Genomic DNA, 22378 nt, shown 5'->3' with positions numbered 1-22378 from the left:
CCCGTCTCCGCCGCTGTCCGCAGAGGCTCACCAAGCCCTTCCCGCCACAGGGACACAATAATAATTTTCATTACAATGATTATGAAAACTGGCATGAAAATATTTAATGTCTGCTGTTAATTAAAATAATAAAAAACCGAAGGCCGGGCGCGGTGGCTCACGCCTGTAGTCCTAGCACTCTGGGAGGCCAAGGCGGGCGGATTGCTCCAGGTCAGGAGTTTGAAACCAGCCTGAGCAAGAGCGAGACCCCGTCTCTACTATAAATACAAAGAAATTAATTGGCCAACTAATATATGTAGAAAAAAATTAGCCGGGCATGGTGGCGCATGCCTGTAGTCCCAGCTACTCGGGAGGCTGAGGCAGCAGGATTGCTTGAGAATGTAAGGCAGAGGAATTTGTAGGACAGAGGAAGGGCAGAGGAATTCTTCCACTTGTCGGGAATTCACTTGGGTGGGGCAATGAGCTAACGGGCAAACCTTTGCTTCTGGTCATTGCTTGCTTGCTACACCGCTGTAAGGGGAATTATGGGATGAGGTCATTGAAGCACGGGCAACTGGCCTATCAGGCAATAGAGGGCAAACAACCCGCCAATTATTTCAAAAGGCAATAGTGGGCAACCAATCATTTTAAAGGTCAACGCATAATCCATGCGTAGTCGGCTTGTGCGCAGCTTGTGCACTGTGGGGATAAAAGGCATGCCGTTGTTCCGGTCGGGGTCCTTGCCTGCGAGAGTGGCCACTGTGTTGGTGCTCTGGGGCTTGGACCCTGGCTAGCCAGAAAATAAACCTCCTCTTGTGTGATTGCATCCTCGATGTCTCTGCTTTTCTGTCCGGTGGGGCTGTGGAAGGTCGGTCCCTAACAAGCCCAAGAGTTTGAGGTTGCTGTGAGCTAGGCTGACGCCATGGCACTCACTCTAGCCTGGGCTACAAAGCAATACTCTGTCTCAAAAAAAACCCACAAAAAACCTGCAGATGTGTGTATAGCAAGCTTCCTTCAATACTATAGATATTTTTTGTATGTTACAGCATTACAATTATAGGTTTATTTTCACGATCTTCTTTTAATGTATTTTACATAACAACGAACACACATTTCCTTTGCTCCCTGTAGACTCTCCCCAACCTACCTTTATTGGAATACTACCCCAATAGATCCTCTGGAAAAAGAAAAGTTCTGTGGAAAAATTAAGGTTTGGGAATGTCATAAATTAAGAGGGGCAGTGAAATTTCACTTTCAAAACGGAACTCCTGGTTCCAAACCGAGTCCTTGATAGGTTCTCTATCTCCAAAATGGCAAGGGCGGCAGAGAGGCAAAATCGGAGGCCTTCTGCTCATCTGGTCAGTCTAGTGTCCATTCTGCAAAGCCTGAGGAAGGACTGAGGCCTGTACCCAGCAGCGGACACTCAGTGGTAAGCTCTGGAGGCCTGGGTGTCTCAAGATGTTCTTAGAGCTGAGAAACTGTAGCTGCTTCGTGCTGTCTTCCCAGAGAGCCCTGCAGCTGACCATCCCTCCCCACCCCCCAAATTTCCCCAACCTCCCTGTGAGCTTGGGTCAGGACCTCTCATGGACCCTTAGGTTGACAAATGATCCAGATTGAGAGGAACCCTTCGACTTGTTGGAGGTCCCCTTCCAGGGTGACTCCCCCAACCCCCAGCTGCATTCTGACCAGGGGAACAGTGGCCTAGGGACAACTTAGCTGGAGGGGCTTCCCTCTTCCTCCATGGCTAGGAAGAAACTGGGCCCACTGGCTGCAGGAGGAAGTGAATCCAAATCCGTACCCACCAGTGAGATTCCCTGGGGAATGCTTCTGATTGGTTCCACCTGGGTCGGAAGTCCTGCCTTTGATCAAGTGGGAGCCAAGAGGCAAGGTCAAGTGATTCACTGGGGCCTTCCTTGGGGTGGGGTGATTGGAGCCCTGGGCTTCTCAGGAACCAGGCAGCTCCCCGAGCCAGCAGTGAGACTGATCCCTACTGGAAGCAGTCCAATTCCTCAGCCAGCTTTGGGTGGGGCAGGGCAGGGCAGGGGAGAATCATTCAGACTGTATTCCCTCTGCCCCCAGCCGGTGAGGAAATCTGGTTTACTACCCTTAGAACAGAGCTCTCCAGGAGGGCAGGTCAATTTACCAAGAAGATATAACAGTTCTAAACCTGTATGTGTATAATAAAAATTTCTCAAACTATATAAAGTGGAAATTGATAGAAATAGAGGGAAGAACTAAAAAATCCCCTATCATGGTAGGTAATTAATACAGATCTATTGATTAGCTATACTGCCTAGTGAACATATATACAAAATCTAAAACCATAGCAAAATAAATCTAACAGAATATTAAAAAGACAATATGATTAGGTTAGGTTCATCCCAGCAATATTAGAAAATCTATTAGGTTGGACTGATTAAAATTGTATTTTTATTGGTCAAAAATGATCAAATATCAGCAATTTGATATTGTTCCAATATAAATATCATTCACCCCATTAGGACATGAAAGAAGAAAATCATGTTACTATCTGACTAGAGGTACAAAAGGCATTTGGTAAAATTTAATACCTGGTGTATACAGTAAGAGAAGAAAAAGAAATAAAAGGCATAAGGATTGGAAAGGAGGAAATAAAAGTGATTTGCTGATAATATGATATTCTACTTGGAATACCAAGAAGAATCCATTGATTAACAGAATTAACAGAAATAACAAGAGAGATTTACCAGGTAACTGATTATAAGATCAATATCCAAAAGTCCATTGCATTTCTATATACCAGCGATGATTAGAAAATGTAATAATAAAAAAAGGGGGCCGGGCGCTGTGGCTCACGCCTGTAATCCTAGCTCTTGGGAGGCCGAGGCAGGCGGATTGCTCAAGGTCAGGAGTTCAAAACCAGCCTGAGCAAGAGCGAGACCCCGTCTCTACTATAAATAGAAAGAAATTAATTGGCCAACTGATACATATATAAAAAATTAGCCGGGCATGGTGGCGCATGCCTGTAGTCCCAGCTACTCGGGAGGCTGAGGCAGGAGGATCGCTTGAGCCCAGGAGTTTGAGGTTGCTGTGAGCTAGGCTGACGCCACGGCACTCACTCTAGCCTGGACAACAAAGTGAGACTCTGTCTCAAAAAAAAAAAAAAAAAGGCATTTACCTAGCAAAAACCATTATGTAGTATCTAGAGATAAATCCACAAAAGTTTTTAAAGATCTATATGGGGAAAAGTATAAAACATAAATAAAGAGCCCATGTTCATGGATAAGAAAACTTAGTATCATAAGGATGTCAATTCTCTCCATGCTGACTTTTAGATGCAATGTAGTTAAAATAAAAATCTGAATAAGATCTTTTTGGAAATTTGACAAACATATTTTAAAATTTACAGAAAATTTATATAAAAGAATTGCTTAGACTTCTAAAGAGGAAGGTTACTGGGTTAGGAGGAGGAGGAGGGATGGCCAGGAAGGGAGGGAGACTTGGTGTGTCAGAAACTGACCAGCAAAAACAGAGGACAGGGAAACAGATTCCTGTGCATGTGACTTTGAAATACAACAGAGGTAGCAAATCAGATCAGTGGAAATTGATGCCATAATAAATGGCTGTATCAATGCAAAAAAATGAAATTGGATCTTTACCTCAGACCATACAGAAAAAAATGCCAGATGGGTTCAAACCTTAAATGTTAAAAGTAAAACTTTAAAATTTTTATTTAAAAATGCAGTTGAATATGTTTCTGACTTAAGGTAGAAAATAATTTTTTTTAAGAGATGGGGCCTTGTTATGTTGTCCAAACTGGCCTCAAACTCCTGGGCTCAAGTGATTCTTCCACCTCAGCCTCCTGAGTAGCTGGGACTACAGGTGTGCACAGCCACGCTCAGCTGTGGAAACGATTTCTTAAGATACAAAAAGTGATCATTATAAAATAAAGGATTGATACATTTGGTTATATTACAATTAAGAACTTTTTAATCAAAACTTGTTTATCAAAAACTTTTTTAAAAAGTGAAGACCTAATGTAAGCTATGACCTGGGAGAAGATATGACCAACACATAAAACTGGCAAAGGTTTAGTATCCAGAATATAAAAAGAACTGCAAATCAACACAAGAAACAGCAGAATGGAAAGATGGGTAAAAGACATGAACAAGAATTTCATGGAAAGGAATTACACATGGCCAATAGAATCAAAACCACGTTTGCTTGGCAAATCAACAGGCTCTGAAGAGATCAACAGAATCTCATATATTGGTGGGAAAACATTTTGGCATTAATTGTGTAAAATGTAATATTTACATATCTAACCCAGCAGTTCTACTTCTCCACATAAATCTGGGAGGAAGCCAGAAGCCTATTAAAAGAATAACCCAGGCCAGGTGAGGTGGCTCACGCCTGTAATCCTAGCACTCTGGGAGGCTGAGGTGGGCGGATCGCTCGAGGTCAGGAGTTCGAAACCAGCCTGAGCAAGAGCGAGACCCCATCTCTACTATAAACAGAAAGAAATTAATTGGCCAACTAAAATATATAGAAAAAATTAGCCGGGCATGGTAAGGATTGCTTGAGCCCAGGAGTTTGAGGTAGCTGTGAGCTAGGCTGACGCCATGGCACTCACCCTAGCCTGGGCAACAAAGTGAGACTCTGTTTCAAAAAAAAAAAAAAAAAAAAAGAATAACCTATACCAAAAAGTTATTATAAATGGAGAGCTCATGTTCATGGATAAGAAAACTTAATACCATAAGGATGTCAGTTTTCTCCATACTATTAGGTGCAATGTAATTAAAATAAAAATCCAAGTAGGATTTTGCATTCATGAATGCAAAAATAGTTCAATATTAGAAATTTATATTTTGAGCTGTTGAGTGGCTGGCTAAAAAAAGAAAAAGAAGAGAAAAAAAAAGAAATTTATATTTATTTTGCTATTTTCTCCAAGGAGAGAACCCATAAGTTCATGACTGAGGGGGAAATAAATTTTAAAGAATATAAATGGCAATACAGATGAATCTTGGTTAACGATGGTTTATTAAAGCTGGGAATAAATCAGTGTTTAATCAGTTTAAATCAGTGATGTCCAATAGAAATATAGTGTGAGCCACATCTGTAATTTTTAGCTTTCCAGGAGCCACACTAAAAGAGGTATAAAGACATAAAATTAATTTTTATGCTTTAACCCAATATATCCAGACTATTATTTCAATGTAAAATCAGTATAAAATATAACATGTTTTATTTAGATTAACTATTGAAATTATTTTTAAAATAATTATTTATTTAAATTAAATAGAATATTAATTAAATATTTAACCTTTTTTCATACCAGTTCTCTGAAATCTGGGATTTTACACCTATATCACATATCAATTTAGAGCGGTGCTTGGGCTGGACGGGTAGTTCCAGCTAATTGGGAGGCTGAGACAGGAGGATTGCTTGAGCCCAGGAGTTCTGGTCTGTAGTGAGCTACGCTGATTGGGTGTCCACACTAAGTTTGGTACTAATAAGGTGACCTCCTGGGAGCGGGGGACCACCAGGTTGACTAAGGAAGGGTGAACCGGCCCAGGTCGGAAACGGAGCAGGTGAAACTCCTGTGCTGATCAGTAGGGGGATCTTGCCTGTGAATAGCCACTGCACTCCAGCCTGGGCGACATAGCGAGATCCCATCTCTAAACACAAAACAATATATAGACTGGTGCTTAGCAGCCACATCTGATTGGTGGCACCAAATTAGATGGCATTGGTTCAAATGAACAGAACTAGGGAAATTCCTCCCCCCCAATTCTTGACCAAACCACTTTAGTTTACAACTTTACTGTATAATATGGAGTCCGTAAGTTCTTGAAATTCTCACCTGGCTCTGCTCATAAAGAGGCGTCTTCGTCATGAGGAAGGATATCCAACTCTTCACCTGTCCACTGGGAAGGATCTGGATGTGACCCAGCACAGGGTCTGAGCCGTGCCCAAAGTGCCAGAGAATCCAGAAACACATGGTTGCGCTGGATCACCTGGGCGCCAGCTCGGATCTGGTCAGCTGGGGAAATGGTCTACGCTGGGCCCAATGCACACACCACTGCCAGCCTGACTCCGTCTCCTCCAGCCGTCTGCCCGGCAGTCTCTGAAATGGTGGCCCCTAATTGAAAGGTGCCAGCGGGGTCAGGCCCAACACGTTTGCCTGCCAGTGGACAGTGGTCCCTCAGGACTAGGGGAATTCTTAAATGAATTGTGGTGCTTTGGTATCATGGAATATTACACAGACCTCAAAATTACTTTTTGAAGTTTGAATAAAATGGCAATAAAAACTGCATTGAGGGACACTGAATTCACCAGCTGTGTGCTGCAGCCATCCTTCCCCTGCTGCAGCAGGGGACTTCTGTCACAGTACCCTCCACCCCCGGGGCGGGTGGGGCTTAAAGAGTCACAGAAGTCCAAATGATTCACAGGGTCTCTGGAGAAAGAGCTCTTGGTACCCTCTCCTGGGACCTGGGCTCAACACGTCTTCACACCCTTTTCTGCACCAAAGAAACAACTGAAGAACTACCAGAATGTGCCCGCATATTCTGTGAATACCAGCAAAAAATCCCATGTAAATAAGTGGTGGCAAAAATGAATTCTCTGCACAAGAGATGCTTCCTGGCTGCCTTCACTAAAATATCTAAGGATATCTTAGTGATAAACAAGGGGCCAAGATCAATAGTAAATTTTTCTACCTGGTGAAATAAAAAGAAAAGCAAACCACATTACTATATAGAATGATGGTGTCAATTTAAATTATTCATAATTTTCTCTTAAGAATTAGTACTCAGGTCAGGTGTGGTGGCTCACACCTATAATCCTAGCACTCTGGGAGGCCAAGGCGGGCAGATCATTTGAGCTCAGGAGTTCGAGACCAGCCTGAGCAAAAACAAGACACTGTCTCTACTAAAAATAGAAATAAAGTTACCCAGTCAACTAAAAATAGAAACAAAAAATTAGTCGGATATAGTGGCTCATGCCTGTAGTCCCAGCTACTAGGGAGGCTGAGGCAGGAGGATTGCTGGAGCCCAGGAGTTTGAGGTTGCTGTGAGCTAGGCTGACGCCACGGCACTCTAGTAGCCGGGGCAACAGAGCAAGACTCTGTCTCAAAAAAAAAGAAAAAAAGAATTAGTATTCGGAGTAGTTATAATTTTGGGATATGACTAAACAACCATGCCTTTCATGTGGAAGAATAAATAAACAAGAATAATGTCAAGGAGGATGAGTAGAAAATGGGGAGATAAAAATGTTGGCATTGATTATGAAGCTACAAGAGGCTAGGAGCACGCCGTGTTAAATTAACCATGCCAAGAAACTCCATCCATTCAGTCTTCCCTTGTTCTCGCACTCATCCAATATTCATTGAGCACCTACTAATTGCCAGGCATTGTGGGTATAGCAGTGAATGAAACAGACAAAAATGCCTGGACTCCTGGGATTGACTTTCTAGTGACGTATGGTACTTAGCTCAGAAAACGTATATAAAACACATAGCACAGTACCACTACTTTGATAATCGTGTTGGATTCATGTTTACAATGATGAAGAATCAGGGGTTAACTGACAGATCAATCCACGTATATGTTACTCAAACAATTCCCTGTGTGGCCCACGCTGACTTTGCCGAGTGGTACGAGCAAGGCCCCCATGGTGCAGGACGCACAGTGTCCCGCGGTGACGGTGCGAGGCTGTTACCGGGTGTGTGGGGTGCGGGTGCTGTCCGCTTCCTGGGCTACGAGTCTCTGGAGAGCTGGCACGTGCTGCCCTTGTGCATGGGAGGCACTGTGCTGCAGGCCGGGGCAGCCAGGGTGCTTTGGAAACGGGGAAGAGCAGGCGCAGCAGCAGACAACCCGCCGTTCCTCCAAACCTCCTGGAATGTTTGGCTTTCTCCCTCCCCACCTTCTTTTTCTACTCTCCCTCTGCTTTTTCTTTCTTTTCCTCTCTTTTTTCTTTTCCTTTTTACTCTTTAAAAATAGAGACAAGCTCTTGCTCTGCTCCCCAGGCTGGTCTTGTACTACTGGGCTTAAGTGATCCTCCCACCTCAGCCTCCCAGAGTGCTGGGATTACAGGCCACCATGGCAGGCCCTTTTCTTGACAGAGGGCTGACATGAGGCCTGCTGGCACACCTGCTTCTTGTTCTTAGGGACACTCTGGACTGTCCACTCGGCACCAAGATGGGAAAGGAAACCAGCACTTACTGAAAAAGACCCACGTGGCTGCCAATATGCTGAAGATTTTCCATGCACTGTCTCACTGAATTCTCCCACCAAGCCTCCCAGCCAGCCACCACTGACCACTACTTCTTTGTGATGGGACCTTGGAAAAGTCCCTTGAGCATGTAACATGTAACACAGTGTAATCATGTATGATAGGGACTATGATTAACTATATGATTCAAAATTCTTAAATTCATAGATGAGGAAATTGAGGCACAAATGGTTGGATCCAGATTGCAGCATCAGCTCTCCTAACACTGACCTGGAGGCTAAGGTTTGTTCCTCAGTCTGGACTGTAGAGTACCTTCAAACAAATGCTGGTGTGGCTGGGCAGTGGCAGGAAGGTCTTATGACCTCAGGGAGAATTCTGGAAGCAAGCATCCCCCAACATCTGACTAAATAGCAACACTGACTCAGGCAAGGAGAAAGTGAGTCTGAGTCATGGCTGGCCGTGTAACCCAGGCCCTCTGGCTTCTTTGTGTACACAGGCCAGGCGGCACTGGTGCCCTCACACTGTTGGAAAGACATGTCACCAGAGGAAGCGATGGGATTTCATCTCGCATGCACGATGCCATGCTCTGATGACGCGTAGAACCGCTACAATTACACGCCTGCACCGCTGCATCAGAGAGGAGCAAGGCATGTGGATTGGAGGTTGGTAACTAGAGTTAAGGTTTGGGGAGTGTTTGATTTTTTGGCACAGCAAAGAAGGGCACAGTGCATCAAGCCCCCAGATTTTCTGTATTCCTCCAACATGCAATTATCTGTTCCTCTGCCTGGAGGGTTTGCCCCTATTCAGGGCTCTGCCCAAATGCCCATGCTGGACAGGCTGTTGCCACCCAGTGCTAGCCTCTCTGCCCAGACAGACCTTGCTTGATGCCTTATCTCAGACTGTCCCCTCCCATCCACCTCACCAGCAGGCCCACTTCCTTCACTTGGCCCCGTCCCAGCCCAAAAGCATGCCATTCATTCGCCAGCCTGTGTGTCTGCAGAGTGTACGCGCCACCACGGCAGGGACCTAGCATTATTTTTGCTCTATCCTCAGCCCTTGCAAAAGTACCTGCCAACGGGTAGGTGCTTAGCAGGTACTTGTTAAATAAATGGATAACATAAAAACCACCATTCTGCACTCACAGGCCTTTGAGATTACTATTTGGTTCCTGAGCTGGCCCTCCACATGTGACACTGTGCGTGAAAGAGGGTAACCCTGGCTCTTCTCTGACCTTGCCCTATTGGACTTGCTAACCAGATGTGCCCCTGCTGTCACTGTGAGCTGTGTCCTAGGCCTTCTGTATGCCCAGTCTGAGCACAACAGCACCTGGTCCCACGCTCCATGGCGACCAGCTGGTTGAGGTTTGCATGCACCGTGTCTGTGCCCTGTGTGCATCTCGTCCGCGCTCCTAGCCGCCCCCCGAGATGCTCAGGCCTCCAGTGCACAGGTGATGCCTTTAGGTGGGGAAGTCAGCCTAGTGCCTATTTCATTCTGCCCAGAAGCAAAAGAGAAGCTGAGCGAGTGGCTCAAAGAGTAAGGTGAGTAAAGGGAGTACATGTCAGAACGGCTGGGCCTCTGGGGTCTTCCCATCCCTGGCTCCTGACGGTAACATGTGGGCCAAAATGAACACGTGCAACAGGCCAGGTGCTGGGCTGCGGATGGGGCAGAAGAGAAGAAAGCAGTAGACCAATCCCGTGGAAGTCTCCTTTATGTTCCCTGCAAACAACATGTGCCCAACAGGAAGTCTGTGGCTCCGACCACGCCTCCAGCTGCCCTCTCTGGCCACGGTTCCCCAGGCCCTGCCTCGGCCCCTCAGTCGAGCTGCACCAGCCTCACGGGCAAAGGCGAGGGCAGCGGGGGGCTCCACTGCATGTCGGCCCGCTGCACAGCCTGCAGCAGCTTCTGCATCTCAGCCTGCACCTGGCACAGCCTGCCTTTGTTCACAGGCCCCCAGGACAGGCCATGCAGGTACACGCAGCACTCAATCGGGATGGGGTAGAGCACCCGCTTCAGCTCCGCCAGCCCTGCCGTGCGCTCCAGCAGGCTGAGCAGGCCTGCCCTGGACACGGGGTTGTCGGAGAGACCCAGGGAGGTGAGGCGGGAGCAGCGGCACAGGGCTGGCAGGATGGCACTGAGGTGGGCGTCCTTCAGCCGGCAGTGGTTCAGGTCCAGGTGTTGCAGTGTCCCTGAGACCTTTGCCAGCAGGGTCTCTAAGGGCCCAGGGACCATATAAGACAGGTTGTTGCCGCTCAGATCCAGCTTCCTCAGGCAGGTGGCGTGAAGGCTCTGGGACAAGTAGGTGATGTCGGTGTCCAGGAGTGTGCAGGAGCGGATCTCCAGGGCAAGCAGCGGGGCCTGCAGGCACCTGAGGAGAGAAGATGCAGCTGCCTCAGGGGAGGACCTAGGTGCTCTGCCTCAACCTGCCTGCCCACAGAGGGGCCGGTCTCAGGACACTTCCTCATCTGGGACGCCATTTACCAGCGTGTTTAGGGACAGGTTGTTTGGTGTCCCAAGGCCTGGCTCTGTCTCAATAGACCTACCAGGTCCTCCCTGAACCCTTCTGACTCTAAGTTTCTCTTTGGTGAAGTAGAGACCCGCGTTATGCATACCTGACAGGACTGCTGAGGAGCGGTTTGGACAGAAGGAGCTTATTTGATAATAAGGGATTCACAGACAGCCCATAATTCCTCAGGTTTGGGTTTGGGGAAGCTACCACTCAGGCTTCTGTTTAACCAGAGCTGGGCTGGGCGCACTAAATGTCCCACCTGGAAATTTCTAGGGGACATTTCTAGGGGAAATTTCTAGGGGACATGAGCCAAGTAAGATGCTTCCTTCCCACAGTTGTCCTGCCAGGCTCTGCACCCATGTGTCCAGGGCAGCATGAGCTCCAGGAGGACAGGCCTGAGCTGTGTTGTGTCTGGCTTTTTCCTGCCCAGAACTCAGCAGTGCCCCAAAAGATTTGTTGAGTAAATGAGCATATCAGTAAATAAAAAAACAAAGCCCATTGTTTTGGACTAAGCTCCCGCACTAGGCCCCAACAGACCAGACCAGACCAAACCAGACCAAACCAGAATGGAGTCATTTGTGCTAAGTGCCAACTGAACTTTGAAACTGGTCAATTTTCCAAAAAAACAGGAGAGTCACAGCAGCCAACCAGAGGGGGCCCAACATGATAAAAAAGCCCCTCTTCTCTTCCTATAAGGAAAGTAACTTTGAAACAATCTGCTTTTTGTTCCTTACTTCTGCTTTTTTCAACCCTTTTCTGCCTATAAGGCCAATTTCCTCTGTTCAGATCATCATAACTCTTATTCTATTTTACAGAATGGGAGGCTGCCCCAATTTGTGAATCACAAAAGAAAGCCAATTAGATCTTTAAACAAAATTTGTTGTAATTTTGTTTTTTAGCAATGTGTCCTCTTTCCCACCAAAACTGTGTTCCAAAGCAGATTCCAGCCAGTAGCTGCATCTGAACCCCAGGTGCTTGCTGTTTGACTTTGACTAAAGTATCTTTAAAAAAAAAGAAAGAAAGAAAATGAACCTCAGTTGCCCAGGCTGCACCCACAATTCCATGAACACCTAAGAATGGGCCCCACTTCCTGTCTCGCTCCCTGCCCTGACCTGACTTGGGGGCATTCCAGCCAGGAGCTGCATCTGAACCCCAGATACTTGCTGTTTGACTTTGACTAAAGTATCTTTAAAAAAAAAGAAAGAATGGGGGCATTCTGGGGACTCTGTGAAGGTCCCTGCCCACCCGTTCACCTGAGCACTTGATGTAAGTTGCCCGAGAGGTAGGAGTAGGATAGGTGGAGCTTCTGGAGGTGGCCGAGCTTGCTGAGCTGGGACAGGAAACAGCTGGAGGACTGCTCGCCCTCAGGGGGGAAGGCCCAGTGGTAGTAGGCCAGCTTGAGGCTGCGCAGGTTGCAGATCCTCCCCAGCTGCGTGGCAAACAGGCTCTGCTCCGACAGCGCCCGGAACCAGTCAAACACCTCCAGCTCCTGGATGAAGTCCAGCTCCAGCGTCTGCAGGATCCCTACCAGACTGTTGAAGGGCATCTCCTCAATGTGCAGCTTCCTGCAGCAGAGGCGCAGGGAGCCACGGCTCCGCTCCACTTTGGTCAGGAGGCTGGAGAGGAACGTGTCCAACTTGAAGGGGCCTCTCAGGAAAAGATCAATGTGCAATTCCACTGGTTCCCATGGCTGCTTCGGTCCTTTTCTTGTGTCCTCTGCTGGCCTGGGCCTGGCCACAGCCTGGGGCATCTCTGCCTTGACTGTTGATGGTAACCAGAATGGGAATCTGGCCAAGGCCTCAGAGGCCCCTTTACTTTGGACCTGCTCAAAGTCCAGGGTCAAATCCAGCACCCTCAGTTCCGACCTCCTGTGGGGAGAGGAGTGTGTTGAGATGCTACCACCTGGAGGCCCAGGTAAGATGAGCACCCCAGCACCAGCCCACCCAGCCCACCCTTTCAAAGGGGCTTTTCCTCCTGTGCTTGGGCCTCTTCCCAGTCCTGGTTCCTCACAGAGCCTGCACCATAATCCCTAGCCGGGGAAAATCCTGCTCCTTAATGCACTTAACCTGGAAACCATCGAGTCCCCATCTGTCCCCCTTGATCCCAGCATCCCCCTTACCTGGGACAAGCCCTGAGGGCAGGCGATGTCCCCAGCCCATCCAGCACAGCTTGCAAGCTGTCTTGGTTGGGCCACTGCACTATCAGAGAGCCCAGACGGAGAAAGGGGAAGGGCCAGGCCTCCACCAAGGCCTTCAGTGCCTTCTTGTGCCCCCCGGCAAACGCGGCAGTGAGTAGTGGCGGGAAGAGGTCAACTGTGAACTCTTCCAAGGCAAGTATAACTGAAGCCTCGTTGCTCAGCAGGCTGTGGGCTGCAAGTTCCAGGAGCTTGGGTGGGGCTGGATTGCTCATCTCTGGGAACCTGTGCAGAATAAGGTAGAAATCCTCAGAAGTCCCCTTGCGTGGCACCCGTCCCGGGCCAGCATGGCGCACAAAGCCTTTTTCATCCATCATGGAGCCAAACACCGGCTCAACCCCACAATTTGGGTCTTGCAAGCCTGAGACTCTGGGGCCCTCTCAGGTTCTGGGGACATGGGGTCCAGAACCTCAGGGGTTCAGATCTATTCCTTGAGCTTTAGAGGCTTTGAATTGGCCCATACTTTCCTTTTTTGCCTTCACCATTAAGATCACCAACTATTTGAATGCAATGAAATTGGTCCCCTAAAAAAAAAAAAAAGATCACCAACTATGGACATTGTCCCCAAAGTCCACATCTATTCACCAAAATGTACCTAGATTCTAACCACTTCTCATCACTTGCACTTTGACCAGGCCACCAGTATCTCTTATCCCCGATATTGCAGTGGCCTTTGAACTTGTCTCCCAGCTTCTGCCTTTGCGCCCTCTGTTGTCCAAGTCCGATCATGTCACTCCTCTGTTCAAAACTCTAGTGTCAATTATTCATAATTGCAAAGCTGTGGAAACAACCCAAGTGCCCATCCATCCAAGAGTGGATTAATAAAATGTGGTATATGTATACCATGGAGTACTATTCAGCTCTAAGAAACAACAGTGATATAGCACATCTTATATTTTCCTGGTTAGAGCTGGAACCCATACTACTAGGTGAAGTATCCCAAGAATGGAAAAACAAGCACCACATATACTCACCAGCAAACTGGTATTAACTGAGCAGCACCTAAGTGGACACATAGGAACTACAGTAATTGAGCATAGGGTAGGGGGGTGGGTATATACATACATAATGAGTGAGATGTGCACTGTCTGGGGGATGGTCACGCTGGAAAATCAGACTTGTGGGGGGAGGGGGAGAAAGGGCATTATTTGAAACCTTAAAATTTGTACCCCCATAATATGCTGAAATAAAAAAAAAACTCTAGTGGCTTCATTTTCTTTCTTTTTTGCTGTTTTTAATAACCAGCAAAATGGAAAGTGGCTTCATATTCACTTTGAATACAATCCACCCTGCAGTCGTCCTTACAGAGTCTAGCCCATGGGTGGAGAACCTGTGGCCTTAAGGCACATGTGGTCTTCTAGGTCCTTAAGTGTGGCCTTTTGACTGAATTCAAATTTTACAGAACTAATCCTTTTATTTTTATTAATACATTTTTGTTGGTCTTTTATATTTTTATCTTATTTTTAAATGAACATATATAAAATATCAAAGAATAAAATAAATTTCAATGAAATAACCCTCACAGATTGACCCACACAATCAGAACATTAGTAAGCCATAAGGGCTAAATTGACAGCTGCTGTGCTCATGATTTCATTCTAACTTCCCCCACCTGACTGGAGCCACTACTGCACAAGGCTAGTTGGTGAGAGTTTATGGGGATCGAGAATGCCACTCTGTTATCAGCTTTTGACAATGGTGCACTGTGTTTCTGTTTGAAATGGAATTTGTGAATAAGTGCACAGTCAACAGTATTTTTTAATTCTGTGTGCTTAACAGCCCATCATGCCAAAGAAGATCAAGAGAACACTGAAGGAAGACAACAGATTTTTTAATGAGGATTGGGAATGGCAATATTATCTTGTTTCTGCTAAAGATAAGATGATTTGTTTGCTTTTTTACTGCAATATTGACATTAAAGAAATTCAATGCTCATCAGCATTATAACACTCATAAGGACCACAAATATTTTAAATTAGAGGGAGAGGTGTGAAAGGTTTTGTATTCTAGAAATTAAAAGATGAAAAGCAAAGACAATTCTTTCAAGCCTCAATAAGACTTGGAAATAATGCCACTGAAGCAACTTATAAAGTAGCTTATATACTCATAGTTTCACAAAAATTACTTTAAAAAAAACTGAAAGATAAGCACAAGCTAAAACATGCCTTTGCAAGACAGAGGATGTATCTTCTATATAAAACTAAAACAAGCGTCAAAGTGAAATGTCAGAGATATCAACTATCAAATTTAGTACTTAAGGAATCTAGATGTTTCATACTTAATAGCCTAATAAGAATAACAGCAACCACAATGAACAGATCATAAAACAACAGAAGTACACTATTAGAGAAATCACTGAAAATAAAATCTCCTGCCAAGCCAGTACAACTTCTCCACAAAATGTACACAAAAATTAAACAGTTTTATTATTGAATAAATATTAAACCAGACTGATACACACGCTAGGAAGTAATCTGTTAAAGAGACTGCAAAGACAGAAACCTCACCCTATTAGCCAGGCAGGCAGATGATAATCCATGACATACATGTTAATTGTCTCTGTCCAAAGGAAAAAAAATAAAACTTCTACGTCTTCGAGAAGAAGGAAGTTACAACTTGGAGCCAAGTACTTGGACTAAACTCCTAGGGAGACAGGACTCATCCTCCTCTATATTCACATTTCACAGAGGTGGCTCCAAGAAAGTCCTGGAATGCAAAAGTGGCAAGAGGCTTATTTAGCTTTTACTAATAAAAATATTTACATACATCTGAAAGAGACAAATGATTTAGGATTACAAGTTTTCTGAAAGAGATGTTGAAAGGAAAGAGAGGAGGAAGGAAAATCCTCTTTCCCCTTTGGCACCAAGAAAAATTTAATACTTGGAATTTTTAGATTAGTATTTATCCTAACACATATATGGAAATGCTTGAGATTAGAGCAAAGTTTTTTTTTTTTTTTTGAGACAGAGTCTCACTCTGTTGCCCGAGCTAGAGTGCCATGGTATCAGTCTAGCTCACAGCAACCTCAAACTCCTGGGCTCAAGCAATCCTTCTGCCTCAGTCTCGAGTAGCTGGGATTACAGGCATGCGCCACCATGTCCGGCTAATTTTTTCTATATATTTTTAGTTGGCCAATTAATTTCTTTCTATTTTTAGTAGAGTCGGGGTCTCAATCTTGCTCAGGCTGGTTTCAAACTCCTGACCTTGAGCAATCCACCCGCCTCGGCCTACCAGAGTGCTAGGATTACAGGCATGAGCTACCGCGCCCAGCCAAGAGCAAAGTTTTAATCAAAGGCAAATTCACAATCAAAGCCTGTTATTACTAAAGAAGATTGAACAAGTAAACACTGTAATTCATCTAATAAGAACAATATCAAACACAAATAATGCAGAAGAAAGGGCATAATTCTGATTGAAGACAAAATAAAGGAATTGGGAGCATAAAACAGTAGGTCCAGAAATGGGTCCAAAACTTGATTTGTAGGGGGAAAGCAGATCAGTCTTTGGTAGCAGTAAAGAAAAGAGGGAAAATACAACTAATCAAAATGAAGAGGCCGGGCGCGGTGGCTCATGCCTGTAATCCTAGCACTCTGGGAGGCCGACGCGGGCAGATTGCTCCAGGTCAGGAGTTTGAAACCAGCCTGAGCAAGAGCGAGACCCCGTCTCTACTATAAATAGAATGAAATTAATTGGCCAACTAATATATATAGAAAAAATTAGCCAGGCATGGTGGCGGATGCCTGTAGTCCCAGCTACTTGGGAGGCTGAGGCAGGAGGATTGCTTGAGCCCAGGAGTTTGAGGTTGCTGTGAGCTAGGCTGATGCCACAGCACTCACTCTAGCCTGGGCAACAAAGTGAGACTCTGTCTCAAAAAAAAAAGAAGAAGAAGAAGAAGAAAGTGGTTACATGGTTACAACTACTGATTCAAACTATAATATTACATGACAACAGAACTGAGAGAAAAAAAGAGAGGGAGAGAAGGAAAGAGAAATAGAGGCAGACAGACAGGGAGATTCAGAAAGATACAGGAGCTACACCATGGATATCTTAGCTGATGTTTGAATTAGGATCGGGCATGTCCATTATCAGCATTGGGAAAGCTGGAGCCAGTTCAACAAGACTTATAACAATAGGGATCTCCATAGCAATAAAAAGAGGCAAAAATATGTTTCAATGGTGCTGGTACTCAGAACATTACCCCAAAATGGCACCTTGGAAGTCATTCTAAGATAGTATAGGAGGTGGACTTTGGCCACCAGCCTGAGCCTTGAGCCAAAGCTTGTCTGCTTATCATACTGAACAAAGTACCCTGAAAATAATTAACACCCAAATTCAAAAGAAGGTACCTCTGCTTTCTTTAACAAGACTTGGCAAGCACTGGAGCAGGGGCCTGCTGGCCCCAGTCAGAACCTGCACAAACTGGCTGCTGCCAAGGTGAACTACAAAGCTGACTGCCTGTAGAACTTCATTTTAAAGCTAAAAATCATGCCCAAGGGTGGAAATTTAACATGTTAACGAGACACGTGATGATGAAGAAGCATGATTGCCAGATGGGCGGTTGCCAACAAAACCTCACCTCCATGTGCTATGATTTCAGTGCTGATGCTAAACTTTCTCTTTCTTCCCTTTATAAGTTCCCCAGCCCTTTGTTTGGAGAGCCAGTCTGGTTGCTCCTTAACCAGCAATGTCTCCTTTTTGTTTGTGCAAAAGCTCCAATAAAGCCTTGCCTGTTTAAATTTCTTTTTTGGTATCATGCCAACTTCTACTGACTCAGGAATCAAGGTCAGAAACAGATCTCTGACTTCCCCCCACCTTTCTGTGTAAGAGCTAACCATAAAGGACCTATCTCATGTGACAGGTGTCCTGTCCTATACCTAGAGGAAAGAAATGTTACACAGAGAGGCCAAGAAGAATCTGAAAAAACAGGCCTTGTTAAGTAACCCCCAGCTTATTACCATTATTAGATCATAATCTTTTTGTCCAATCACATTTGTACACAACTTTTCATCCTTCATCAAACCTAAGAATAAAAATACATACATAGCTGGGTGCAGTGGCATGTGCCTGTAGTACCAGCCATGTGGGAGGCTGAGGTGGGAGGATCACTTGAGCCCAGGAGTTCAATGCCAGCCTGGGCAACATAGTTGAGACTCTAGTCTCTAAAAAAATTAAATTAAAAACACACAATTTTTCCTGTGTTTTTAGTCTTCATTTCTCATGGTCCAAGTAAAATGTTGATGAATAAATCTGCCATGCTTCTCTCTTGTTAATCTGTCTTTTGTTCTTCATTTTGTTTAAGGGTCAACTGTACATGTTTGCTGAATAAGTGAATGTAGTCTGGAGGCTGTAACTCCAAGCCAGATGCAGGTCAACTCAAACTCTCTCAACAGAAAACGGTTCCTTTACGACTGGGCTTTTTTTTTTTTAACCTGTTTCTGAGAGTCAATTTATGCTCTCATGAATTCTCTCTTAAATGTAATTTATTAGGCTTAAGCTGACTTACAGAGAACTTAATTTGACTTTTGCTTCCACATTAATCATTCATTAAATATAACAGAAAGCATGAGATATAGAAGACTATGATCTGTTGACTAGGTTGTGGAACTCATTCATTTGTTTATTAAGTTCTTATCACATACCAGCATATTACTGGGTATGGAATAGAATTCTGTTGCCTCATTACTCAGTAATTAAAAAACAAAATAGCAAAATTTTAAGTTTTTCAAGCCAAAGGAAAATACACTCGAATGAAAACAGTCCTGGCCGGGCATGGTGGCTCACGCCTGTAATCCTAGCACTCTGGGAGGCCGAGGCAGGCGGATTGCTTGAGGTCAGGAGTTCAAAACCAGCCTGAGCAAGAGCAAGACCCCATCTCTACTAAAAATAGAAAGAAATTAATTGACCAACTAAAAATACACATATAAAAAATTAACCGGGCATGGTGGTGCATGCCTGTAGTCCCAGCTACTTGGGAGGCTAAGGCAGCAGGATTGCTTGAGCCCAGGAGTTTGAGGTTGCTGTGAGCTAGGCTGATGCCACGGCACTCACTCTAGCCTAGGCAACAAAGTGAGACTCTGTCTCTAAAAAAAAAAAAAAAACAAAAAAACAGTCCCATACAGCTGCAGTCCCCAGCGGAGGTCCATGGCCTGTTAGGAACCAGGCCACACAGCAGGAGGTGAGATGCGGGCAAACAAGTGAAGCTTCATCTGTATTTACAGCCGCACCCCATCACTCACATCACCATATAAGCTCCGCCTCCTGTCAGATCAGCAGCAGCATTAGATTGTCATAGGAACACAAACCCTACTAAAAACTGCATGCGAATGTGAGGGATTTAGGTTGGTTGCAAATACGGATTATCATTAGCAGAGAGGTTTGACTGCACAATAAATGCAATGCACTTGAATCATCCTGAAACCATCCTTCCCTCGCCCAGTGTGTGGAAAAATTGTCTTCCATGAAACCAGTCCCTGGTGCTAAAAAGGTTGGGGACTGCTGCCACACAATGTCAAAAGAAAGAAACAATGACTACACAGTAATGGATTTACCTTAACAACAAAGCAGTTTAGAAGATATGAGGTGGTGGGCACCCTGCCCAAGAGCATCAAAACAGACTTAGGAAGTCCAGGAATGCTTTACAAAGGAAGCACTACAGAAGCTGAGACCTACAGGCTGTATGGAAATAAGCCTGGAGAGGAGGGGAAACTATTAAATAGTTTGTGAAGCAAACAGAAAACCAGGCATGACAGCCCAGAAGACAGAGTTGGGTCTGCTCCAAGAACTAAAAGAAGTTCCATTTTGTGAGAGCTTAGATTTTGAAAATGGATTTCATTTCTTTTTTGCTTTAAGTTCCATTTCTATATATGGTCAGAAACTCTCCAGATATGCCTGGCTTTCCAACTGTTGGTCATTCTTTTCTGTAGAACCTCTCAGGATATCTGGGTCTCAGGAGGTTGGGACAGGTTTGTCTTTTTATCACTTACTCTTTTTTGTATTTTTCCCTGTCTCAATATTATTGTAAACCTGTTTCCATTGTTATTTGTTCACAATACACAACCTAATTATATTTTATTTGCTTTAACTATTCTGTATTTTTAACAGAAAGCCAATAAAGCATATCTTAGTCATATTTTTGAATGGCAAAACAAAAATTAGACATCCATGCCTTAAAAAGGGAAGCTGATTGGCCCCAGATGTTTTATATTCTGCAGTAGGGTTCTGGTTAAGAAGATGAGGCTTTTGGAACTGTTTGGTACTGGAATTTTGGCTTTACCATTTACTGGCTGAGTAACAGTGGACATTTTACTTAAGCTTCGGTTTCCTCATTCATAAAATGAGTATATTTACAGAATCTATCTCAGGGTGTGTTTGGGAGAAAGTCTTGTCTACCGTCATTAAGCCCTCAGGATGCGAACTCCTAGTTCTCTAACACAGCAATCTTTCAGCAACCCAGCCACTCTGGTCTTGGAAATTTCCTTTCTGTCAAAAATCCAATAAAATAAACCTACCTTAGGATGTTTACCCCAAGAATGTTTTAAGAAGGAAATGGGTTATCATTACGCATAACATTCAAAAAGAGAAACACAACAATGCGGGAAGGAAGTGCTGCTGGGGTGATCTGTCTAAACAGACCTGGGATTCCAGAAAAGGCTAAGAGAAAGACCCTGAAACAATTCAATAAACATTACGTCAGCATAAGGAGTACTCAGGGCCTCTGCGAAGAGCCTCACTTAAGGGCCGGTTGCATCCACTTCCAGACACAGCTGGGAACGGAGGGTCACGGGAGCGCCCTCCGGGAACTCGGCGGGTTGAGTCCAAAATGGCGGGCAGCCGTTGCACACCGTGGCCCCTGGCACATCCGGTGGAGCCGGAAGTCCGTTCCTGGCCAGGCTCTGCTGGCTGCTAGCCAGGTGTTGTTCCTTAGTTCCTAGTGATTGAACATGGCAGAGGCCCTTAAGGCTCTTAAGATTCCTGTGCTGAACATCCATGAATGATCTCTGCAGGATGGGCTGAGTCGAGCTTGAAAGGCCCAGAAGGCTGGGGAGCCAAGGAGTGACGTGATGGAATTTAGGTAAGGTGAGATGTGCCCCTTCCTTCTCCTGGGCCTGGAGGCTGAGAATGTGTATAAAGCTCTTTAGTAACTGGAGGCTTAGTTAAAGGAAAAGGTTAAGGAAAGCCCTAAAAGATCTATGGGGGCAGGTATCTCCACCATCGCCTTGGTCTCAGCCTTTTCTCATGAGGTTTCCTAACCATTTAGGAGAGTTATAGCAACACAAGGTATAGTCTAAAGTCACACAGGGAGGAGGGGAAATTCACACCGAATGTGAGTAAATGTGGGTAAATTCGGTGTGGGTAAATTCACACCGAATGTAGTGTGCACTATCTGGGGGATGGGCATGCTTGTAGCTTTGACTCAGGCGGTGCAAAGGCAATTTATGTGCCAATGCGTTTGTACCCCTGTAATGTTCTGAAAGGAAAAAAAAAGGAGAAAAAAATAAAGTCACACAAATCTGTGCTTAAGTCCTGGCTATGTCTCTTGCTACCTGTGTGATATTGGTAAAATTCTCTAAACATCTTATTTTTTCCCTGGAGGACTTCATGTCTGAAAAAAAATAATAAACCTCTTATTTTATCTCTAAAATGCTGAAAATAATTGTACTTGTTTTAGAGTTACTGTGACAAAATGTATACATCACACAGTGCAGAGCCTTGTGCACCATAAGTGCTCAATTTACAGACATGCTTTTAACATTATGTTAATTACTGCAAACTCTTTTCTACTTTGCTTCATCTTATCCTAGTGGCCTATGGCATCCTCTTGGCAAACCAGCTAGGCTAAAACAGAAAGATTCATCACAGATTGAAAACTCTTTATTTTAGGGTTAGGAAAGTATAAAGAAGTCAGCTCGCATTGCCTCAAAAGGGACAAAATAACATTGTAAAGTGGATTGTGACCATAGTTTAGGGCCTTTAGATGCATGAAAGGATTTCTGGAGGAATAGGCATCAAAATGAAACATTGAAGCCTTAGTAGGAATTAGCCCCAAGAAGAATGAACATTGAGAAGACAAGTGGAGCATGTGAGAAGGCTCTCAGATGAGCTGGATCATGGCAGGTTTGGGTAACTGTTTGAACTGCCATATTAATAAAGAAATGGAGAGAAGTATGGATAAAGAGGATATCAGAACCAGATCTTGTATGGCCTTGAAAGTCCTATTAAGGAGTCATCATTCAAATTATCCTTCCTGAACATATATTTATAATGTATGAGTTAGATTAATAAATATATCTTAGGATATGAACAATATCCTAAGATTATACCCACCTCATATGGTAACAGAGGCCAACTTTCCATAGAAAACCAAGTAAAGTGATGTCTCAGTTCCATACATGATGTGGCATGAAGGAATGCCCTACTCTAAGTGATCAGTTGTGGCTCTGTATGGAGTCCCCTTAGAGAGGATCCTGGAGGTACCTGGATAAAAATCC

General features: G+C 44.7%; 1 protein-coding gene across 1 annotated transcript; it reads right to left on the bottom strand.

Moving 5' to 3' along the window:
- Positions 1-9880: 9880 nt before the first annotated feature.
- Positions 9881-20747, bottom strand: LOC105877805 (melanoma antigen preferentially expressed in tumors-like). Its single transcript, XM_012776723.3, has 4 exons — positions 20579-20747; positions 12816-13115; positions 11950-12564; positions 9881-10555 (listed from the first exon to the last, which is right to left on the bottom strand). The coding sequence occupies exons 1-4, from the start codon at positions 20584-20586 to the stop codon at positions 10003-10005; spliced, it is 1476 nt and encodes a 491-aa protein (XP_012632177.1). The 5' UTR covers positions 20587-20747; the 3' UTR covers positions 9881-10002.
- Between the last annotated feature and the right edge of the window lie 1631 nt (positions 20748-22378).

Source organism: Microcebus murinus, chromosome 22 (genome assembly GCF_040939455.1).
Source record: "Microcebus murinus isolate Inina chromosome 22, M.murinus_Inina_mat1.0, whole genome shotgun sequence".
NCBI lineage: Eukaryota > Metazoa > Chordata > Mammalia > Primates > Cheirogaleidae > Microcebus > Microcebus murinus.
This window is presented reverse-complemented; position numbering and strand designations above follow the sequence as displayed.

Excerpts from the sequence above, each read along its gene's own strand:
- LOC105877805 (XM_012776723.3), bottom strand. Across the intron at positions 12,565-12,815 it reads GCCCTCAGGGCTTGTCCCAG|GAGGTCGGAACTGAGGGTGC; the intron begins GTAAGGGGGATG and ends CTCTCCCCACAG. Across the intron at positions 10,556-11,949 it reads AACTTACATCAAGTGCTCAG|GTGCCTGCAGGCCCCGCTGC; the intron begins GTGAACGGGTGG and ends TTCTCTCCTCAG.